We start from the raw sequence: 22,777 nt of genomic DNA, 5'->3' as shown, positions 1-22,777 counted from the left end.
ATTCGGAATTGCGGAATGTGTGCAACAATCAACGCCCTCGAAATATATAAATTATTCATAAAAAAATATTTCGAAATTTGAAACAAAACCAAAACGATATTTAAATTATTCAATATATAAATAGATATACAAAATAACGATTGGCTGGTGCCATTTTGAATGCGTTCAGCGATAGTGAAGACTGAAGAACAAAATGTTTTAGTTATAATTTGAGAAAATCGCATAAAAAACTTTGAAAGCGTTACTTGGTAGCACTTTAAACTTTGAAATTTTTCACTAACACTTTTAGTCTTCAAAGTGACATTTGTACCATAAAAAACCTCCAAACTAAAAAATTGATCTGTTAAACGAGTTAAAAGAATGATGTGTCAATTATTTTTTCTAAAAAAATTATTTAATTAATAAAATAAATAAAAATCTAAATAGAAGTTTAGAAAATTAAATAAAAATTGAAAATTTAATAAAAAATTCAGGAAAATCAAAATCAAAATCAGAAAATTAAATAAAAATTTCAGAATAAAATAAATATTTTAAAAATAAATTAAATAATTTCGGATTTTTTATTTTTTTTGTTTTTATATACACAAAAATTAAATAAAAACTCATAAATTAAATAAAAATCAGAAATTAATTTTAAAAAATCAGAAATTAATTAAATATCAGAAAATTAAAAATTAACTAAAAAATCAAAAAAATGAGATCAAATCAAATTAGAAAATTAAATAAATAAATTTATTATTTAGTTCTTCTGTATTTTAATTTAATCTTATTTATTATTTAATTTTTATTTCTTTTTATTTTTATTTAATTTTTTAAAATATTTATTTAATTTTTATTTAATTTTCGGATTTTTGCTTAGATTTTCCTGAATTTTTATTGAATTTTCGATTTTTATTTAATTTTCTAAACTTTATTTAGATTTTTATTTATTTTATTAATTAAATAATTATTTTTTGAAAAAAAAACTGATACATCACTTTTTAACCTGTTCAACATGTCAATTTTTTAATTTGGAGGTTTTTTATGATACAAATGTCACTTTAAAAGTTAAAAATGTCAGAGAAAAAACTTCGTGGTTTAAAGTGCTAGTAAGGGAAATTTTCAAAGTTTTTTAAGCGATTTTCCGTTATAATTTTATTACTTTCGAGTTTCAACGCAACACTTCAAGTTTCAACGCAACACTCCACTCTACTCTATTATTGACATCTTTCTACTTCCTGCTCTGTTTTGTTGACACGCAAGTACACCAACTATGTGTTTGATTCAAGTTGACATCAATCGAATCTAGTTCTGTTTGAAGGACACATTCATACATAATAATGAATCGTTAGTAGAATAAGACTAACTTCTAGGCCTCCTCTTATGTGGATTATGGGTTGATTGGTAATGGATGTAGGGTCGACATACAGGTCTATAGGGTCTTTCTTCTAACTTTTTTTTTTGTTTCAAAGGGTGAATATAGGTTTATCCTCGTTACTGGCTTTGATCTTGGATTAGTCTTAAAGGATGTATCTATGATTTGTTGATAAGTCTCTCAAGTGTTGTCAAAGTGCTCATCACGATATAGCACAAAATCATTCCCATATTAAGGTGAGATGATATAGATGGACTCTTAACATAATATATAAATGGACAAATGACAAAAGCTGTTACATTTGTTTCTTTTTATGGTTAGTATGATCTATTGTTAATTTGAATCCAAAGTCTGCTGAACGATCTCATTCATAGATGGCAACATCAACTTTCTTAAGTATCTAAACCTGTACTATATTAGGTGTAGGCAAGACTGTAAACGTTCAAAGTCTACTATCTAATTAGAAAACGTGCCAATTTACGTAGATATTAGAGGGCATGTAATCTTATATCACACACAAGTACAGCAGATAATAGATAAGATTTACATTTATAGAGAGGAAAATAAAAAGGTGTGTTCTATTTTTCAAAGTCTGTGCATATTTTCCCACTGCTTCACGCCTACGCAACCCTTCTCTTCTTTTTTCTTTCTTTCCAGATCTTCTTTACCTCTTTCTTTTTGCTTTTTTCCATGTTACCATGTTTCCATGTCATGCTTCTTTATTTTATTTTTTCAAAAAGAATACGTATCTACCCACTAGATATGCAACTCCCTATAATCGAAGTACATACAGTGGTCTGGAAGTAGCTTCATTGAAAATTGAAACTACGGTTTCTTTCTTTCTTTTTTTTTTTTTTTTTTTTTTTTTTTTCCTTCAACGGATTTTATTAAAAACAAAGATAAATTCAACACAACACCAACAAATAACAGATCTTTCCGTGGTCAGCTAAACCGGAGAAAAACAAAGATATCCCCGGACACTAGAACCCACAACGGGGCAGCATACAAGAACCAACGATATTGCAAACTTAAAACAAATAACTAACTTTCCAAATCACTAGAACAAGACTAACAAAAATACAGAGAGACTATATGATAGAGCTTATGTGGCAGCTGCTTAGTGGGAATACCCTCGACTAAACCACTGTAGACCACCTCCTCCTAGAACTCTGAGGAAACACCTCAAGGACCCAACAACCAAACTTTCATAAACCGGCAAATAAAGATTCTTACTAACACTCTTAGAAGTGGCTTGATCTACGACGACAGTAGAAAGCCTAGGTATGAAGCGGCAACAACAACAGATCTCCGCGAGATCTGAACAAACAACTAGGGGCGAGGTCCACCTAATCCAAAACACAAGAACATGCCATGAACGGCATAAATGTAGACTAGATGGAAGCCAAAACAAACTCCAAGAGGACAGTCTAACACCTGCAAAAAGAGTCCAATCCAAAAAAAAAGGAGATCCGCAACAACAACAGGACAAACAGATCTAGAACGAGATTCGAGTAAAAAATCTTTGTAGCTAAGCCACACGTCAATCCACAGATCCAGAACTTTGAAACAGAAATCCATCATAAATCTGAAAGCTAAAGACGATTTGGCAAAGGCGAATCTTCTCCCAAAACAAAAAAAAGTCACACACGGATGAACGACAAAGCAAACAGAAGGCGGTAGAAGAGATTTTGACCGGCGCCGGCACTGAAGGAGCCGCCACACACCGATCAAAAGAAAAACCATTGAAAGCTTGAAGAGGGAGGCGGAGAGGAAACTTGAGAGAAAATAGGGTGAAAACTACGGTTTCTTTCTTTCTTTTGAAATTTTAAACAACTACTTTAAATCCGAAACTCTGGTCTGGAAGTACAAAAATCAAAGTACTTATAAAAATGGGAAGTAAAGGTAAGAAATTAACAAGTTCAATTCATAATTTTAAAAATAAACAAAATAATTGCGATGTTTTTATTACAACCCCATTAGAAAAACTGTGAAATTAATACAGCAAATAACAAAATCCCCCACCCAACCCAACACATTTTGAAACTTAACATGTCGACTAAAGTGAAAAAAAAAATAGTACCACACTCCACTCAACTCCCTTGAACCCTCCCAAGGTCCAAAAAATAAAAATTACAGAGAGCTATTGTCTAAGTGACTAACAATAATATTATACTAATGTAACACACTTGTAAAATATCTCCTACTTTTATTTGGATTTCCAAATCCTTATTACTAGTTAATAACCATATCATAACAATCACAGTTTATAACCTAAAACCAAACCGCTTCTAACTAACGCTCCTTCCGAGACAAAACAAACCGTTTCAGTACATCCAGTCCTGAGGAAGACGTCTCTCTTGATTCAGACAACCAGCCGCTCTGTAGTTTCCCTGACGAGCAAGTAGTCTACTTCTTGCTAACATGCACTCTGCTCAAATTAAAATAAATAATAAAAAAAGTTAGATTAAGTCACAAGTACTGTGTTCTTACACTTAAAATAGTTTCTAGTTTGAATCATTACCGTAATCGAACTGACTCTGTCTTGACTTAACATTGATAAACTCATCAAAGTTGACTTTTGACTGCAACATAGCCGCTGTGTTGACTACTGGTGCTGGCTTCTTGATGGGCTCGGAAGGGGTTGTTGCTGGGTATCGCCGGGGAAGGAAAACTCCGGTGCCGGTAGACGGACGTTTCAGGGGAGTTCCGGCGTGCTGACGCATCAAAGCGGCGTTGGCTACTAGAGCATTATGCTTCATGTGTCTAAGGTTTTCCGAGTTCTTGATTCTTGACTGAGAAGATAGCCACATCTGGTGAAGAAGCAGACGCTGCTGCTGGATACAGCGGTCGGTCTGAAACGCAGCGTTTTGGCGGGGAAGGTGGTGAGGCTCGTGGCTTCCGAGTTTGAGTCTCGCTACTTCTCCAGCTGCGGCAGAGATCACATCCAAGACGTCGTCTCTAGGAAACGACGTCGTTTGAGAAGGTGGAGGAAGAACAGGGCTTCTACTTCCCGAGGTTGAGTAGCTTCCGAGTCCGCTCAGCGTTGACTGCGGCGAAGTAGCTGCGACCTTACGTTTCACCTCGTAGGAGGGAGGAGGGAGGCGCTGAGTCGAGGGAGCGAGTCGGCGAGAGAGGCCAGCGAGGAAGTCTTCCTCGTCGTCGCTGCTCTCGTCGGTGGAGTCGCCGGGAGAGGTGAAAGCAGGGGAGTCGAACTCGTAAGGGAACTCGGTGGGGAAACCGAGTCGAGTCGGGGTTAGCTCGGAAGCAGGGGTATTCTCCATGACAGGGAGGGAAAGTGGAGGGAGGCGAGACATATCGACAAAGAGCAAAGATAAGCGAGATAGAGAGAGAGAGGGAGAGAGTGATGGAAGAAGATGGAGAATGTTGAGGAGGTGGTTGCTTTTATTAAGGTTTCAGGGTTTCTATTAAGACAGCTCAAAAGCACTTTAATATCTCTATCTTCTTCTTTTTATTTTATTTTTAATTATCCTTAATTAATGCGTGATGGACGAAATTCAAAACTACTATGTCCTTTGGTCTTTCTTTAAATATTTTGCCTTGGAAAAAAAAATAATTTATTGTGCTGTAATTTTTTCAAAAGAAAAAATATTTGTTTTAGGAGTACGATTTTAGTTTTTATGTATGTATGTATGTATGTATCTATGTCTTTTTCTTTAATTTTTTTTTTTTTTTGGGAAAACTGGATACTTTCATTAAAAAACTTAAAAGGTACATAACAAAGGAAAGGTTTTTATGGCCTCAGGCCCATAATAGAATTTGCGAGACATGATTTCTTTCATTTTCTATAAACATTTTTTTATTATTTTACTATACACTTGTTAAGTATATTGTGTATGGCATTGGCACGAGGCATGCATCAGAAAACAGGTGGAACCCACTTAATCCCAGTTAAGCTGTCATTTACGGCTTCATGGGTCTTGTAATCTTTTTAATTACCCTCTTAACAAAATCTCAGTCTTTGTAGTAGTATATCTATTTATATTAAAAAGTATATTACTCCCTCCGTTTGATTACTTGTCGTTGTAAGATAAAATTTTTATTTCAAAATCAGTGTTGTTTTATAATTTCAATGCAAAATTTATTGATTTTATATTTTTATTTATTTTTAATTAGTTAAAATGTGATTAGATGTATTGATAATGATGTTTTTATTTAGTAAATATACAAAATTAAATATTTTCTTAATCGGTCGGCCGAAATCTAAAATAGCAAGTATTGAGTATGTGGGCTAATAAAAAGCATAGAACACTTCATGATTACGCCTTCCTCTCTTTTTTTCATGCAAATCCTTCTCATCATTTGCGCTCTCATATTTTCTCCTCTTCACTACCTGCTTTTCCCCCATTAATTATAATTACATTTACTACTGAATAGTTACGCTGCATTAAGTATATTTGACACACATTTAAATAATTGCGCTAATTGCAACTAACTTCCTATAACCAAACCGGCACATGATTAAGTACCAAGGGTTAATCGGTTTTCTTTTTGGTAACCACTGAAGGCCCCTATTATGTAGGTTTGTATTCTTTCATTATTTGATTTTGAAATTAGGTTCATAGAAATCTCGCGACCACTCAGGAAATTTGAATACAGCTGACGTGGTACTTTCAGCTTTTAATCAGTCATCCGTCCCTCTCCTTCTCCGTCTGACGTTTTGTATAAAACTGTATAAATCTCCCGCCCTAGATATTTTATGGAGACATAATAAAAAATGAAAAAGACAGAAGTGAAATGGTGGTGGGGTCCAGCTTTTACCTACCGAAAAGGACAGCACCGTTAAGTCAAAAGAGCGGGAACAGATCTTCCTTCTCTTCTTTCTTTTTATTTTCTTATCTTTGGAATATGTATAGAAGCAAGAAAACATAAACAGCATTTTTAAACGAAAGAAACTCTAAAAAGTTATAGTTTAAGAGAACTAATATGCTATGCCAAATATTGTGCGCCCCTAGTTGCATATATTGTCTCCGGACTCTACTCTCAAATGTCTGACTTATATTATTATCATGCTACTATTAAAAACTAAGAGCCCCACCCACAATAATATTATAAACTTCGTTAATGCGTTTATGCAAATCTGTTTCTTTAAATAATGTTTGAGAAAGCTGTGCTGATATTGTAATAAGAACAAGAGAAAGTGCGGTGGAATCCATTTTTATTCCGTAATTCACGACGGGATTAATCAGATTGGTCTTTACTAAAAAATTATGGGCAGAGAGCAGATCAGCAGAGCTTAAGGGAATTGGGTTACACACAAGAGGAAGAGCGCGTGCGGGGAGGCAACTGAAGGTGGGTTGTGTCTGCCAGCATATGCTTTACAATAGCTGTCTTTCTCTTTGCCTTCATTCTACAAACCATTACCAAAAAACAAGTAATTTTTTGTAGAATAAAAATTGAATAAGAATAATAAGAGCAGATGAATGGTTGGGGTAACTTACATTGTACCGAATTTTGATTTGGGTTGATAATAGAGATATAAATAATAAATGGAGTGGACTAAACAAGAACCAAACCAAAGAAAATCTATAAATCTCATGTCAAACTTATCATTCGAATTTCCCACCGAAAGCCTATAAGGATAAATAGTGACAGAAAGATATAACTCAAATGTGAAGTCTCTTTCCTTCATAAGTAATACAATCTGTCAATCTTTTGGGTTGACTACTGCCTCTATCACCTAACCTTGATCGGATAACGTCTTGTTACTCAACCTATTACCCTCCCTTAAGTCGAAAGGGCTTCTTCCTGTTTATTTGTAGCTCATCGAAGAGACTTCACGAAATCTTTCTTTTTTTTCTTTGCAGTTAGTCAATTAGACTAGAGCCAACTATTTGGTTTTGAAATAAAGAGCATATTCATTTGATCTTGATTCACAAAAAATATATATCCACATGAACCCTCAACATTTTCTTTATCTATACTCTAGTATCAATTTTCTAATAAAGATTATTTAAAAGATATCTTCAGTTTGGCATTTATTTTGTTTTTTTTTGCTAAATTTTGTTAAAACTTATATTATTTTGTAATGCATTTTATACGCTTTTGATTGGCGTTATTTAAGAATAGTTACAAAGGAAAGTAGCGAAGTTGATATTTTGCTTGAGTTTGAATTGTTTGCTAAGTAACATTGTAGACTCTGTTAATTGATATGCATTGGAGATTTGCGGATTTGGCCGCACCACACGGGTGGTATTCATTATTAGGCAGTTTAAAGTTTCTCTCATCGGTAATTCGGTAGTCTCTACAACACATCGACAATTTGGAGAATTAATTTTAGTTTCAGAAGTGTCTATGCTTTCGATGTAATACCATCTACGTGAGTATATTATCAGACTTATTCGATGTAAGAAAATTGGAGTCAACTTTCTGTTAAGTTTCAAAATGGATGTTAGGTTAAGATTATTATAGCCAGGCGGATAGATTTTGAACAAGCTTAGGAGGGAGACAAATAAATTAATAATATTGAATAAATTGCATAGGAAGAGAATATTTGCTGACCATATTTGTAATCATAAGCCTTGTCATCTTAGACGTGGATTTAGCTGTTCCAACGTTCGCCCGCATTTGGATCTCGTGAGCTTTAAGTTAACTACCTCTTTTACACTGCTTTTTAAAATAATTTTATACGAAAATATCCAAATATAATTTCAATACATTGCGTCTTCGAGAATTAACCATAGAAAAAGATCAATACATAAAAATATGATATCAGCAATCTCCTTTGGCATGATCTCAAATTCTACGATCCAGTTTCCACTAGATCTAATGACGACCGAGGAAACTAAAAGCAACTTTAATTTAAATATTCTTATAATACATCAAAATATCAAAAGGAAATGAGTGATAATCGACTCAACTCGACGTGTATTACCTACATCTCCAGCCCTAAAGAAATGTATATGAACATTTACAAATCCTTATTAACATTTACACTTTTTCAAGGTTAATCTCTTAATATATCATGGTTATCTAAAAACAATCAACGGAAGGAACAAGAAAAACAAAAGATAAGACCTAGATTCTTGAGTTTGGAAACTCTCAAAGCAAAGGGAGTGGCCCAAAATTATCTGTCCACATGCAAAAGGAATGATTCTTTCTCGTTTACTCGGTTATGCAATGCTATAGCACGTGAGACGCCAACTGTTTTATCACATAGCATGTGTGGTGTACACTGTTACTCACGAGCGCAGCACGTGCGACATAGAAAGTAGTATGTGTTGAGCAATACCAATAGCGCTATAGCACTAGCTAGTTTGAACCGTCAATGGTCAAAACCTCGGAAACATTAATCTTCGAAAGAGTCTTTGTTTTCATTTGTTCCTTAATATAATAACATTCTTTTTGTATTTGCATATTTGGCAGATTTTCAAATCAGTTATGCCTTACGGATAAGTGACTCAAGCGGATTCGGCCCATCGTTAGATAGACTACAACATGCGTTTACCTAATCCTCAAATCTCTGATTCATACCAGTGAACATAATTTGAAAAGATTAGGTAAACGCATGTTGTAGTCTATACCAGCGATCGTTAATTGTGATTAAAAATTTGAAAAGATGATCAATTTAAAGGTGACCGATATTATTCAAAAAAAAGGTGCCCGGTATCTGTTAAATTGATCATCTTTTTAAATTTTTAATCACAATTAAACTATTTTGTAGTTTTTAAAATTTGGTGAAGCTTTTAGATTGTTTCATATTCTTTGCAGTTTTAATGTTTGTACCAGATTTTTTTTTTTTTTTTTTTTTTTTGCAAAAGGTACGTGAACACAAAAACATTCTCTTTTCCATACAAGTCAGAAAAATTTGAAATGGTTTGCAACAATAAATAATTAATTGACAAAGTTTACAATGTATTTTACAGACCCGAGCAAAATATCATAGTTTTAACTTTTCTTGTTGAAATATGCTTGAAAGTAAATCCAAAAAAATCCTTTTATTTTTTTTATGTTATCAACTAAGAGCATGCGCAACGAGAATCGTTAAGTAGAAGTCCTTAGGGAAAAAGTAATTAAATAATTAGTGGACTCTACCAAAAGCTAAGGATTCAATCCTTAAAATTCCTAAATAATGACTCTTTCTTAGTGAATCCTTGCACTATTTGTGAGTCCCCACGACTACGTGGCGGTCCGTGAATGGTCATTTTTTATTTTATTTTTTTAAATCCAAAATATCCAGGATTAATCCGAAATGCCCTTGTCGCTAAGAACTCCAATGAGTCTCACCGTTGCGCTTGCTCTAACAAAACATAGTGAGAGCATTGTTTTGTATGAACATGTTAAGATGAAATATATGTGATATATAATCGTGTAGAACTTTAATCAATAAAAGTCGTTGTAGTATAGTGGTAAGTATTCCCGCCTGTCACGCGGGTGACCCGGGTTCGAATACCGGCAACGGCGCATTTTTTTGTTCCATTCTTACTGTTCTGCCTTTTTCTACCTTTTTTTCATTACAGGCCCAAAATGTAAACTGTTGGACTGAGCGTTTAGTTGGTCCTTCTTATGACATTGTTACTATGACATAATATAATTCCATGCGAAGCAGCATGGCATCGTGATATACTGGAGTCCATATCAAACTAAATACAAAGACTTTTTCATAAACGTTAATTTCATGTTAAACTATAATACACACTAGATACTATATGAGAATTATTTTTTTCTCGCTTTCTTTTAAGCCAGCTGTATATACTCTTACATTACTGCTTTAGTTTATGTATGTATATATATATATATATTTTTTTTTTTTTTTCTAGGTATATTTCAGAACGTCAACTTCCATCTTACTTCACTTGATTAAGGTTCCTGCAAACTGATCACGTAATCTGTATCAAAACATATCACTAATGGAAAAACCTGATGAGGACATTGATTTTGTCAATATAAATTTCAAGCAAGAAAATCAGTCGTCTTGTACCTTTGCTTATATTGCATCTCGGCTATGATTGATAACTAGTAATAAAGCGATCCTGCACAGTTTGATTATGTATAGGTGAGTTTAATATACAGGATGAGAAAATATGTAAAAATATTAATGAGAAAAAGTGAAGCTGCTGTTTATATATTACAAAATGTTTGCAATCTTACCCTCCCACCAATTTCCTCTTGAAGCACTTTCAGAATCGCCTTCGTCTCCATCTTTCTTATACTGGATAATTCAGAATGAGCTGAGTTTAGAGTTAAAATCAAAGTACATATATAGAATGATATATCCGAATGAACTTAGCTAGATACCCTAAATACACTCACTCATACGTGTTTAGTTAAGCTAATATTCAATTCTGTCTAAACAAAGCTTTTATATGGAAGTGTGTGATAATTCGAGTACTAGCTAGTGTTTTCATCAATATGCAGCACAACTGATTTTGGTATTAAAGAAGCACTTACAACATCTGGATTGGTTGTTGATTGTGGTGGTGTTGAGGAGGAATAGTTATCTTGGCCTCCATAATATATGGATGAGCTCAAGTTGCATGGTGGTTGTGTTTCTTCATTTTGGTAACGCTTTCTCTCCTTGTTTTTTCTCCTTTCTCCTCTTTCATCTGTAATCCCATTTAAATTTCTCACTTTAAACATTATGTTAATTAGAGTCACCAATAGTGAATAGACTCACTTGGAATCCCCAAACCTGGAGGTTGATATATAGCCGCTCCATTTGGATTTGCCAAGTCCGCTTGCGTCCCCTTGAGTTGAGAACAAATAAAGTATATATAAGAATACAATTTATGCTTTTCAAATGATGATGATGATGATACTGATTAATACCATTGAGGGTGGTGGGAAAATGGATTGGAACAACCCTGTTGTTGATGAAGAAGACGAGGAAGAGACTCTTGGACCAAAAAGATGATCGAAAGATGAGGATGAGGAGGAACCTGATACTGACTTTTTCTTGTCCATGAACCGCTTTTTTTCAACTTTATGTGGTGTACTTGTTGTTATATGTTAAAGGGTTAGTCCTTTATGTAGTAGCTAAGGGAAATGTGTTCAAAGAGAAGGGAAAGAAACAAGAGAAGTTGCTTGTGTTCCGTGGTATGTTATTTACTCACTCTCTTATATGCTTATTTATAGACATTACTAAAACACTTGGCCACTTTGACGATATAGAAACCATTTTCAGAATTTTATATTACTCTTTTCGTTATTTCAAATTCGATATCTTTTAAAAAAGAAAACAAAATATTGTCAAGTTATATTATGATTTTAAAATAAAAAAGTAAACAAAAATAGTAGTTACAGAAAAAAAAATTAAAAAAAATCTTTTTAACGTCGTCAGCAAAACACTAAACCATAAATCCTAATCCCTAAACCCTAAATTTTAAACCCTAAACCCTTGGGTGAACCCTAAACCTTTCGGTAAACCCTAAACCCTTGGGTAAACTCTAAACCCTTGGGGTAAACCCTAAACCCTTGGATAAATCATAAACTCTAAATAAAAATACTAAACCCTATAACTCTAAACCCTAAACCCTTGAGTGTTTTAGTGTTTAGTGATTTTGATTTAGAGTTTAAGATTTATCCTAGAGTTTAGGGTTTACCCAAGGATTTAGGGTTTAGGATTTAGAGTTTAGGGATTAGGATTTAGGGTTTAATGTTTTGCTAACGACGTTAAAAATATTTTTTTTTGTAATTACTACTATTTTTTATTTATTTCTTTTTAGCTTTTAATTTTAAAAAGATAATATAATTTGATAATATTTTGTTTCTTTTTTTAAAAGATATCAAATATGAAATAACACAATCCTATTGGTTGGAGGTTCGCCCCCTAATAAGTGGTATATATATAGCTAAACTTTAGAAGTATGAACCAAGTTAACCATTTCTTATGAGATGAACAAAACTTAGGTTCACCCCTGAGGTGAACTTTTAAATTCACATCCCTTCTTATTACCAATCAAAATGCCACATAGATTAATAATAAAATATATATATTTTTTTAAAAAAATCTAAAATAATTGATAAAAATAATGACGCTCATTTTAATGACGCTAACACCACTAACTAAACCCTAAATCTTAAATTCTAAACCCTAAACCTTTAATTTAAACCCTAAACTCTAAATTCTAAACTCAAACTCTAAACCCTAAACCCAAACCCTATATCTTAAACCCAAATCCTAAACTCAAACCGTAAACTCTAAACCCAAACTCTAGACCTTAAACTCAAACCCTAGATCCTAAACCCAAACTTAGACTCTAAACCCAAATCTTAAACCCTAAAGAAACAACATCAACATTAACCCAAACTTTTAGGATATAGGATTTGGGTTCAGGGTTTACGATTTGAGTTTAGGGTGTAGGGATTAGGTTTGCATATATGGTTTGAGTTTATAGTCTATGATTTGGGTTTAGGATATAGGGTTTGGGTTTACGGTTTACGGTTTGGGTTTAGGGTTTAGGATTTGGGTTTAGGATTTAGAGTTTAGGGTTTAGGGTATACCAAAATGCATTTTCTATTCATTATGGTAATGAATAGAAAATGCATTTTGGTATCACATTCCAAATTGAAACCTAATAACATGCATTTTGGTATAAAATAATGACAATGAGGAATTTTAAGTTAGCAACTTAATTAGCATCCATTTTGGTAATGAATAGAAAATGCAAAGTAAATGTTACAAAGTCATATATAGCATTTCACGGAGATAGAAAGAATAATAAGGCCATACAAAGAATAAACGTTGTGAATCTATCAAACAGAACCTAACCGATAGAACATAATTATGTCAATACGTGTGATGGGTATCTGTCCTAATATTCTTTTGAAACGGTTATTTGTTTGAGTATGCGTTTTGAAACATTATCTGCAAAGATACAGAACACGACGACCGGTTCTAACTGTATCTAACAACCACTTGGAGTTATCAGTACAATAATGCAAATTAAATCAAAGTGAAAATTAATGGTATAGACTCCTCTCACGCAAGGAATAATTCGACTGCAAAAAAGAAACATATAAAAAGATTGAATGCGAAAAAGTGTGTTTATACGTGTCCTTCATGGGACTTGAGGAACTCATGACATGCATGTTCACCATCATCATGATCATCCATTTGTAACTTTCTCAACTAATGGTCACCATTGACATCACGAATGTCAAAAAAGACTTAGAGATAGAGATATACATTAGAGATGAGAGAGAGGGCAGCCTTTTGAAAAGAGGATTGGATCCTCTATGAGTTAAGGAGAGCCATAGCTTGAGGGTTTAAGAAGCTGTTAATTAGCTGCAAATGCTCTCTGCTCCCCAATCTTGGACAAGTATACCGTTTGGATCTCTTATGTTTAGTTGACATTGCAAAAAAAAAAAAATCATATGGCTAAGATGGTTAGATCCATTGAACATTAATCTCTTTTGGAATTACGATTCCTCAGTGTAATTGCAGTTATAAGTAATATTCCCACTTGGGTATGTTAATGCTTTTGCATACTTTATAGTAAGTTCATATTCTCACCAATTATTTACAATTAAAAAACCTCTATTATTTTATGTCAAAAGCTAATATCTCATATCAGCTTTCATATAATTTGTTGTTATGATACAAAATTTGTTTTTTTTGCCATGATACAAAATTGTGAATGAGTTAACTCATAATAATTTACATCTATATGCATATCTAATATTAGACCTAAACGGTTCCAAAATTCATAGATTTGTTTCCCAATATATTAGTTTAGTTTTCTTGGTTGCATGTGTAGTTTTCTTTCGCTATTCCACTATAATTTGAATACTTTAACTTCGTGGATGTGATAAGTCGATGTAGGATCGAACCTTAAAGAAACTATTAACACTTAGTGAAATTTTGATAACTAGTCGTCTATTTGTCATAGCTTGACCACCCATCATTCTTGTCTTCTTGGTTGAAAATGAAGATTGAGTTCCACTAAGACCTTGATTGGGTAATTCCGAAACTTAGTATGTGTTTTTGGCCTTTTGCCTTGAGGGTTAATCTAAGACTTATTAAACATAAGGATATCTGGACGAAACCAATGAATGTGTATTCTGGGATATACAGAATTAAGACAACACAAAATTAATAGATGACAGTACCTAAACAGTATAAAACAAAAAGAGATGGAACTTTTTTTTTTTTTTTTTTTTTTTGAGAGATGAAACTTTTTAGTGTTCCATGTGTTTCCCTAGAGCTTAACAAGAACCACTTGCTCCTTTTCTTATCTTTGAAAAAGAATCTTACACGTATACCAGACCAGAGGATCAGTTCGAATTCAAACATTTGAAAGCACTGTATTCAGATATGTTGCATGGGTCATGCAGCTTTCCTTTTTTCTATTTGCATTAATAAAATTTTATATTTTTTTTTACTTGTTCCCAAGAGTGCGCATTTCTTGTAACACTTCACACACGATCATACAAAGACGAGTGGAGACTTCTTGGTCAATGTCAGTTAGCTCACGTTCGTCTGTTACCTCACATGACCAAGACTGAGACTTATTCTTTTGTAATTTAGATGCTCACTCGATTTGAACAAAAAAAAAGATGCTCACTCGGTTTTTGATGTTGATTATTGGAGACCTTCATATGCTCTATACTCTTCCACTTTCACATGCAGCTTAAGAGCTAACGCTCATATTACTAATTTTTTTTTATATATGTTAATCATCATTTCATTTGCTGTCCAAGAGACAAATCTTATGCATGTACACAAACCAACTATGTGCTTTCAACGGGCAGATGAAGATCATGTAAAATCCCAAAAAAAGATAGGAAAATAAAAAAAACTGCAGAAAGTTAATCTGAGAAGACCGAGATGGACGACTAATTGGTAAATTTTTATAAGTAAGATATATTATTAACAATTATTAATTAAATAAAAATGAAATTATTTTAAAATATATTTTTGGAGTAAAAAATAGAGTAATACATTAGAGTAAAACTCTAACTCTATTTCAGTGTTACATATTTTTGAAATAAAAAATGCTATAAGGTGTTGCTTCATTCCAAGAGTTACACACTTTAGTGTTCAGACAGAGAATGGACGACTAAATGAGATTTATAAAAATAATTACTGAATACTAATAACAAAAAGGGTTTTATTTCCAAGTTTCAAAATGATAATTCAAAATCTCCGCAGGGATAACATAAAACACAAAATCATTTTTTCCCAGCACAAACAAAAACAGAAAAACAAAGCTCTCTAATGCTTCTTTACAACATTTGATCTCTGTATGCTAAAGGCAATTGATGATGTTTTTTGTTTTGTTTCATTTCATCTTGCAGTGAATCTACGTGTCCTCCTTCCCTTAACCGGCATGGAACCGGAACTAGTCGGCTCCATGCCCCACATCGGTTCACTTTTCTCATCGCTTCCTTCATCTGATCGCCACCTTAATCCTCCACTTTTATTTCTGCTCTCCGTGGCCAATACATTGTTGTTGTTCTTCAAGCTACCATTCATGAATATATAAAGAGATCAGACAAGAACTGAACCGAACTTCTTACGCAAACCAAAGGGTAACACAGTATAGTTTATATAGAAAAGAGGAAATGTACCTTGAAGACATGTCCATTGGATCATCCAAATGGCTCGGGTGTTCTCTATCTTGTTGCATTCTTACGCCAAAGAAAGTGGATTCCGGTTTCTGTGCAGATCCATTGAGATGCTTGCTGCGACTGCGAGGTTCCATTGTTACGGGATTATTAGCTGTGAGATAAGGAGAGTCCATGAATCTATCAACGTTTATTTCTGGAGATGTGTCTTCAGTCCTTCTTCCCTTGTGCTTGCTGTTCCCACGAGCTCTGTTAAGATCTTTGAACGGTGTGGACGCTTCACCGAATTTCAGAGTCTTGGTTATGCTTCTGACTTCACTCTTCTGTCCTCTATTTGCGCTTGTAAATAGCTTTCCATGGGAGATATCAATGGAAGCGGAACCTATCAAACGACTGGGTTGAAAAGGACTGCTGGCGTTATTAGCCACTGGCACTCTAGCGCCACCGTCCTTAGCCCGTTGGAGAAATACAGAATTAGTGGAAACGGGAACACTTGATTGTTTTGCTTCTGGAAGATCAGTGTTTGTCGCTGCTTCATAAGCACTTTCGGAGGTATCTTCCATCTCAGAAAACTGACCAGATCTGACTTGCTGCTGCTGTATTGCTGGTAGTATATCTATGGCTTTATCCTGTTGAAACCAACAGTAACACGGGAGGGTTTAAATAAATAATATAACGTATCATTGCACATTCAAGATTCAGAAATATCAGAATCCTGCGAGCACCAAGAGGCTACTAAGTACTAAAACGCAAGCTGAAAATTTGAGTCTGCAGTATTTAACCAGGAAAAGAGAAAGGAAACGGCACTTGCTCATGGAAAGGTGGCTAGAATACTTACAATTAACTCTTTCCTCCAATGACTCTGTGATTGCATTCTGGACATTACTTCTTCCCCAATTCGATTTTCGGATAAGAAAGCCTCTTCAATTTTCTGGAGCCTAAGATCGACTTGGTACGCATGGATGTAACGGTAGCGCTGCAGCAATGCAAACAACAAGTAGTTTCCAGTTAACGACGGACCAAAAATAGCAAACCATATACACAAGACAGAATTTACAGAACGTTTAATAGTAATGCATTTTGCCTGGTTGTTCAAATGATTTCATACTTGTTCATTACTCTCAATATCTCAGACTACAACAAGCTCGAATAATAAAAGAACACTGAAGCCCATATAGCACATACCAGAGAGTGAGAGAGAATATACATGTATCTAGTTGGATCTTGGATGGGCTAATTAATCTCTTACTAAAATTTCCATCTATTCCAAACAATATATGTAGATTACAGCTCTGAGTCTTGATATTTATTTGACTTTTCTAAAGCTACTCTCGGGCTAACAACTATTTTAAGACTATGTTCAAGTGAAGATGATTTAAGCATGAATATGTGATGACTTACCTGAAGATAGAAGACAACCAAAAGACTACCCACAGCTGATGAGGGGTCATCAGTTGCAGAATCTAATAAGCATCTGTGCAGATATTTCTCTTCATCTGGGTTCCACGGCAACTCAATGATTCGATCAACCACGTTTCTCCTAATAGACAGACAGCAAAATTCGTTGACAAGTATCTCCATCCATTCCGTCCAACTCAAGCTGTCTCCTCCATCATCAGACACATGTTTTACAGCTCCATTTTTCAATTCATTTTCCTTCACTTTCAGGCAGAGAGTCCTTTGGTATGTGAATGCCTCACTCAAAAGACCACATTCCACTCTCACACGAACAGCTGTGACAGCTTCACCAATTGAAACCAGTTCTGATGCGCCATCACGACCAGACCAACGCAAGACCAAAAGAGCTGCTTCAGGATTTTCCCTTTCTAACAAGACTTGTGCAACCTTGGGATATGTTTCTGGACCACATATTTCAGGAAGAGTTCTACAAGCTTCCTGAAATAAAATTTGGTGAAGTTTGTGAGCGTCACCAGCTTACAAATATTTGATGTATTTGGCTATATATGTTTTAGCCAGAATATTAAAACATCTACAATAATACATATTTCTATATGTTTTTTCCATGGGAATGTCAAAAGGTACCTGGAGTGCCTCTTCTGAGGGATCATCAAGAAGATAAAATACAAAAGACTCCAACAATGAATGCCTGGTTATGCCGAAGGTAGCAGCAAAATCATCTACAATGTGCTTCCAATGTTCTTCAGGGGTAGTCCAGTGCCGATCAAACAAGTAATAAAGAAACTATATACTGGTTAAGGAAGCCAACAAAGAAGAAAAACATAGGAAGGCGTACTGAGTGTGATGCTTAAAAGGTAAATTAAGGTAATATGAATTAGGTGATGAGAAAAGGATACAATGGCTTGCTTTGCAACAACCAAATCTGAGCTGCCATGTAAAAAGAGTTTATCAGCAGCTGTTCTAAGATTCTCAAATGGGTAAGATCCTGAAGTTCCCTCTATTTTGGACCTAAGAAATGATCTTTCATCGTTCTGCAAACATCCAACTCCTAGGTCTGCCCCTATGTCTTGACTGTACTCTGGCTCTCTCTCAAGATTTTCCAAAGCATCCTCGATAAAAAGGGAAGCACCCTGTACACAGCAATCTGAAGACTGATCTACGGCATCAGGCCATGCACGCTTAATTGCATTTGATTTCCTTTCGAGCACCAGAGCCTTCCACGATGTGAAATTAGAATACCGAGACTTCACATCATGCAGAAATCCGTGTCTTATGCACCAGATCATAATGTCCAGATGCTGAAATAAAAAAACACCAACAGGGTAAGCACACAATAAGCTCCTAGATCTTGCATCAATAAGTAAAAAGCTAAAACACTCTCTGGTCAGGAGCCAGACGGTCATCACTGGATAAGTAAAGACTAAAGAGAGTTGATTTGTTTTAATATAAATAACATCTTAGCTGACCTGCTTTGTTTTTCCAATGTTATCCTTAAGCTTCTCCACGTCTTGAAGCTGAGGTGAAACAGAACCCTTAAAAGCTGACTCCATAACTTCAAGCACACTACATATGCCAGCCACTTGTTTCGAATACTTCAGGAGTTTATCTAACCACCCTTGCATCTCCTTCGTTTCAAGACTATCTGAGAACCAATATTAAAGATAGACAGACCACACACACATATACTGAGCCTAAGTCACATATAAATACTCTTAACAGCTAAAAAGGATACAGATTTCTTGAAGCCCAGCTAAGATGCTCCTGAATGTACGCTTGACCCAGTCTTTGACAACAACTTCATCCAGCAAGAAAGCAATGACCGGGTCACTAGATACAGCTGCCTCATCCATACAAACATTGGTGATATCTATTCATTTTCTGTCAAGGACAACTCAACAATACATCGAGCAATCGAAGAATGAAAATAACACTATGCACACTTCATCCATCAGAGAGGGGGCATGGAAAAAAAAAACTACCTAAAATTACATAAACCTATCAGTACAATTCCATTATCACGACATTATCAACTAAACACTTAAATGCATAAATGCAGCAGAAAGGATACAATAGCAAACCACAGATATCAAATTATTGTTCAAGGCAACATCGAACAGAGAATAAAGGCGATGAACACCATCCTCATCTTCATCCTGTGATGCATCTTCAGGTGTTCCGGAGATTAAACCAGCTTCAACACACTCATAGTAGAGACGAAGCCGAAGCTTATCTCCAGATCTTGGTAGTGTACTTCTACAGATTGGACAAAGATCAAACCTCTCACAACACTCTCTGCACAATGAAGCATGCCCACACGGATTCAACGCATAGCGCACAGATCTCCCACAGCTCGTCAAGTCTCTGGTGGCACGGCAACGCTCAGCTTTCGCCTCGTTACACAGATCTCTGAGGTTGGTGGATGCCAAATGCATCAACGCCTCCTGAAGAATCGAAAGTTAAAATTAAGCACTAGCCAAGGCTAGTAATCACCTTGAAGAAGAAGCTAATCAGCTGCTAAAATCACCTAAGGCCTTGGATAAGCTCAAAACTCGCGAAGAGAAGGAGAAATCGAGAGTACCTGAACAGGTTTGCTAGCGTAATCAGGATGTTGCGGAGGGAGATTCATCGATCTCTCGGCGGAGGCGGAGGCGGAGGCGGAGGCGGAGGCGGAGCCGTTCGTGTCCATCTTCTCCGATAGCGAAACGAGCAGAGGAAATGGAGGCGAGTGTCAGTCTAGGGCTGCTCCGTTTTGGTTTTCTTCGAGAGGGAAGAACACACTGTGTGGGTTATCGGGTCGGATCTATTCGGGTTATGGCCCATGTAATTTTTGTAAATGGGCCGTGTTTGTTTTAACTATATGGGCCACGTCAATTAGTAAAAAGACGCACGCGTGTGACTCAGTTGCTGAAAAAGCGCGCGCGTCTTCCTTTCCCACGACGACGGAGGAGGAGGAGAGAAGCAAACTGAGAAACTCATCAGAGAAAGGGAAGGGACGATCTCTTTATTCTACCGATCTGATCGATTTTTTTTTTGTTTGGATGAGATAAAGAATAGGTCAGTAAAGCTTTCTGATGGATGAGTCGTTCGCTAATCTAGAGACTAGCCATTTGATTGGTTCAGTTCCCGTAAGTCTATAAAACACATCCGTCGTTTCTCCGATTTGTTATTTGATTAGGATGCTAAATTTTGAAACTTTGCATTATGATTAGCTTCGATTAAACTCTGCTAAGATTATTATTTTTTTTATTGGGTCAGGCTGTGATCAGCGACGACAACAAAAGCACAAATGTACATACAGCAAGCGTAAACGAAGGTGTGTTCTTTTTCTTTTTGCTAGTTTCCGTTTTGAAACTTTTTTTTTTACTTTTTTTATTGAATGTTGTTTGTTTACTGCTCGTCAGGCCCATCTGCGAACATTCAGATATTTCCACCGCATCAAGGAAACAACAATGCAAAAGGTTATCAAACTCTTGACACCCCAACAGGTATAAACAACAATGATAAGGCATTGTTATGTATTCGAAATTTGACTGTTTGAACTTCTAACTCTGTTCATCGTGGTTGTTTAAAGAATGCTTGTGTGAGTGGAGTCTGTTTTCTTCTTCATGTCTATGTACATTGTTCTGTCCTGTTCCTGTATGAATTTTTTTTTTTTTTTTTTTAAATTTGTAACTGTAGAAAGACCTGAACAACAGCCATCGAACAGTTGGAAGGGGTTCTTTAACGTCTACTCGTACACCCAGTACTTCGACGTGGACACTGACGTTGTTGTGAACAGATTGATGAGCTCCTTGTATCCCACTAGTGGTGATTTTTTCAACAAGATTGATGCCAACCCTGATATGTAAGTCTTTCAGTGCCCCCTGGCTCTTGTAGCTGATCGCTCTTTGGCATCTCCTATTGAGATTCCTTTTTAATATTCTCAGTCAGGCTGTATATTAGTCAAGTGTTTATTAGGTATGGACTTGTTTGGATCTGCACTACGCTTGTGTTTGTGCTTTCCTCTCTCGGAAACTGCGCCACGTACCTCGTGAAGAAACGAACCGACGGTGAAGCACCTTGGGTCTTTGATGTGAACTACATAAACTTGGCAGCATCTATAATCTACGGCTACGCAATAATCGTGCCTCTGGCGTTTTACTTCTCGCTCCGGTACATGGGGTCCAGAGCTGATCTCCTAAGATTCTGGTGCCTCTGGGGTTACTCTCTCTTCATTTTCATTCCAACCTCCGTAAGTATCTATCTTCACTAACTTCTGCTTCTTTCACTGTTATTATTAATCAGTTGAATGATTATCAGTAACACATAAGATAACTGAGAGGTGTTTGATTAGTCAGGATCATTCTTTTTGCAGCTGCCATTGCTTATTCCAGTGGAGTTTCTGAGATGGGTGATAATACTCTCAGCTGGTAGCGCATCATCGTGCTTTGTTGCTCTTAATCTACGGTCTTACCTTGAAGGGAGCAATGATCTGACGGTTGTAGTGGCTGCAGCAGTTGGTCTGCAAATGGTTCTTTCGATCTTCATCAAAGTCTGGTTCTTTCCTTAATCTCCACACACCACACTACAGAACATATATAATAATGTTTGTTAAAAACGTTTAGATTTGATGTGCTGTGGTGGAACAGAGAACGTCTTTACTAGAGAATGAAATACACAAAGTAAGAGAAGAAGGAACTATACAGTGAACCGTTCTGATTCGTTTTTTGCTGGCTGTTTGTAACGAATGTGTTTGTTTTGAGTAGGATTGTGTGTTTTTTTTTTGTTTGTTTGTTATAGCTTCTTTGCTTGTGAATTTAAGAAAAAATATTAAAAAGGAAGAAGATTCACAAGATTTTTTTTTATGATTTTACTCTCATTTGTGGGCACTGTACAAGGCCAATCTCTGGAAGCTAATAGGTATCATAAAATGTTTGATTTTATCAGTTTTCAGTACAGAGCACGTGAAGTATAAAAGAGAAAAAAAAAAAGCCAAAAGGTCACGTTAGATGAATGATAGAGAGAACATGTATGTCTAAAATATCTGCAAGAATTATGCTAAACAACTCAAAACTACTCTCTCTGTGTTTTAATAACCATATATGATAATTCCTCAGACTTGTCAGTCGTTTTGTGGTGCGTTGATCATATCATATCTTGTTGTCTCTCGTACTACAGATTCACATTAACATTAAGTTCGGATTCATTACACAGCCGAGAAAAGTATGGTATAAATTGGGCGGGGGAGAGAAGGGATTAAGGACTCAGAAGTGGAGACAAAAGAAACATTGGGCCGAACAGTAATAACTGGCCTGCTTTATTGGTCCCAAATAGAGCAGATACGTATCTGGGGCTGGGCAAATAGCTCGGTTCAGTAACTTCAGTTAGTTTGGTTTCTCGGTTTTTGGTTTGGGAAATTGACTTCGGTTTTGTTTGGTCTGGAACTCGGTTTGTTATTCAGTTATGAGTCAGTTTTATTCAGCATAATATATCTTTTTT

General features: G+C 35.4%; 4 protein-coding genes across 12 annotated transcripts; 1 reads left to right on the top strand and 3 right to left on the bottom strand.

The window, feature by feature from the left end:
* Positions 1–3,257: 3,257 nt before the first annotated feature.
* On the bottom strand, positions 3,258–4,766 carry LOC106391561. Its single transcript, XM_013832241.3, has 2 exons — positions 3,876–4,766; positions 3,258–3,782 (listed from the first exon to the last, which is right to left on the bottom strand). Exons 1-2 carry the CDS (start codon positions 4,666–4,668, stop codon positions 3,679–3,681), a joined length of 897 nt encoding a protein of 298 aa, XP_013687695.1. The 5' UTR covers positions 4,669–4,766; the 3' UTR covers positions 3,258–3,678.
* A 5,189-nt stretch (positions 4,767–9,955) lies between these two features.
* LOC106395106 lies at positions 9,956–11,431 on the bottom strand. Of its 4 annotated transcripts, none has more exons than XM_013835634.3 (6): positions 11,141–11,431; positions 11,004–11,058; positions 10,763–10,917; positions 10,463–10,523; positions 10,293–10,344; positions 9,956–10,187 (listed from the first exon to the last, which is right to left on the bottom strand). In XM_013835634.3, exons 1-5 carry the CDS (start codon positions 11,273–11,275, stop codon positions 10,328–10,330), a joined length of 423 nt encoding a protein of 140 aa, XP_013691088.1. In that variant the 5' UTR covers positions 11,276–11,431; the 3' UTR covers positions 9,956–10,187; positions 10,293–10,327. The 4 variants fall into 4 exon arrangements, with proteins under 4 accessions (XP_013691088.1, XP_013691086.1, XP_013691087.1 ...); XM_013835632.3 differs by having other exon boundaries at positions 10,055–10,218; positions 10,989–11,058; positions 11,141–11,427; XM_013835633.3 differs by having other exon boundaries at positions 10,055–10,180; positions 10,989–11,058; positions 11,141–11,427.
* A 3,972-nt stretch (positions 11,432–15,403) lies between these two features.
* LOC106391559 (E3 ubiquitin-protein ligase HOS1-like) lies at positions 15,404–20,064 on the bottom strand. Its single transcript, XM_013832239.3, has 10 exons — positions 19,878–20,064; positions 19,368–19,740; positions 19,032–19,166; positions 18,766–18,941; positions 18,196–18,597; positions 17,924–18,082; positions 17,282–17,776; positions 16,719–16,856; positions 15,884–16,509; positions 15,404–15,777 (listed from the first exon to the last, which is right to left on the bottom strand). The coding sequence occupies exons 1-10, from the start codon at positions 19,983–19,985 to the stop codon at positions 15,600–15,602; spliced, it is 2,790 nt and encodes a 929-aa protein (XP_013687693.2). The 5' UTR covers positions 19,986–20,064; the 3' UTR covers positions 15,404–15,599.
* Positions 20,065–20,180: 116 nt separating this feature from the next.
* On the top strand, positions 20,181–22,146 carry LOC106391558 (protein YIPF1 homolog). 6 transcript variants are annotated; one of them, XM_022701504.2, is made up of 7 exons: positions 20,181–20,424; positions 20,555–20,612; positions 20,701–20,784; positions 20,978–21,143; positions 21,257–21,530; positions 21,654–21,830; positions 21,928–22,146. In XM_022701504.2, exons 1-7 carry the CDS (start codon positions 20,371–20,373, stop codon positions 21,985–21,987), a joined length of 873 nt encoding a protein of 290 aa, XP_022557225.1. In that variant the 5' UTR covers positions 20,181–20,370; the 3' UTR covers positions 21,988–22,146. The 6 variants fall into 6 exon arrangements, with proteins under 6 accessions (XP_022557225.1, XP_022557224.1, XP_022557223.1 ...); XM_022701503.2 differs by having other exon boundaries at positions 21,242–21,530; XM_022701502.2 differs by having other exon boundaries at positions 21,230–21,530.
* The last annotated feature ends 631 nt before the right edge of the window (positions 22,147–22,777 follow it).

This window comes from Brassica napus, chromosome C4 (assembly GCF_020379485.1).
Source record: "Brassica napus cultivar Da-Ae chromosome C4, Da-Ae, whole genome shotgun sequence".
In the NCBI taxonomy this organism is placed as follows: domain Eukaryota; kingdom Viridiplantae; phylum Streptophyta; class Magnoliopsida; order Brassicales; family Brassicaceae; genus Brassica; species Brassica napus.
The sequence above is the reverse complement of the archived record's forward strand: the minus strand, read 5'-3'. Positions and strand labels throughout refer to the sequence as shown.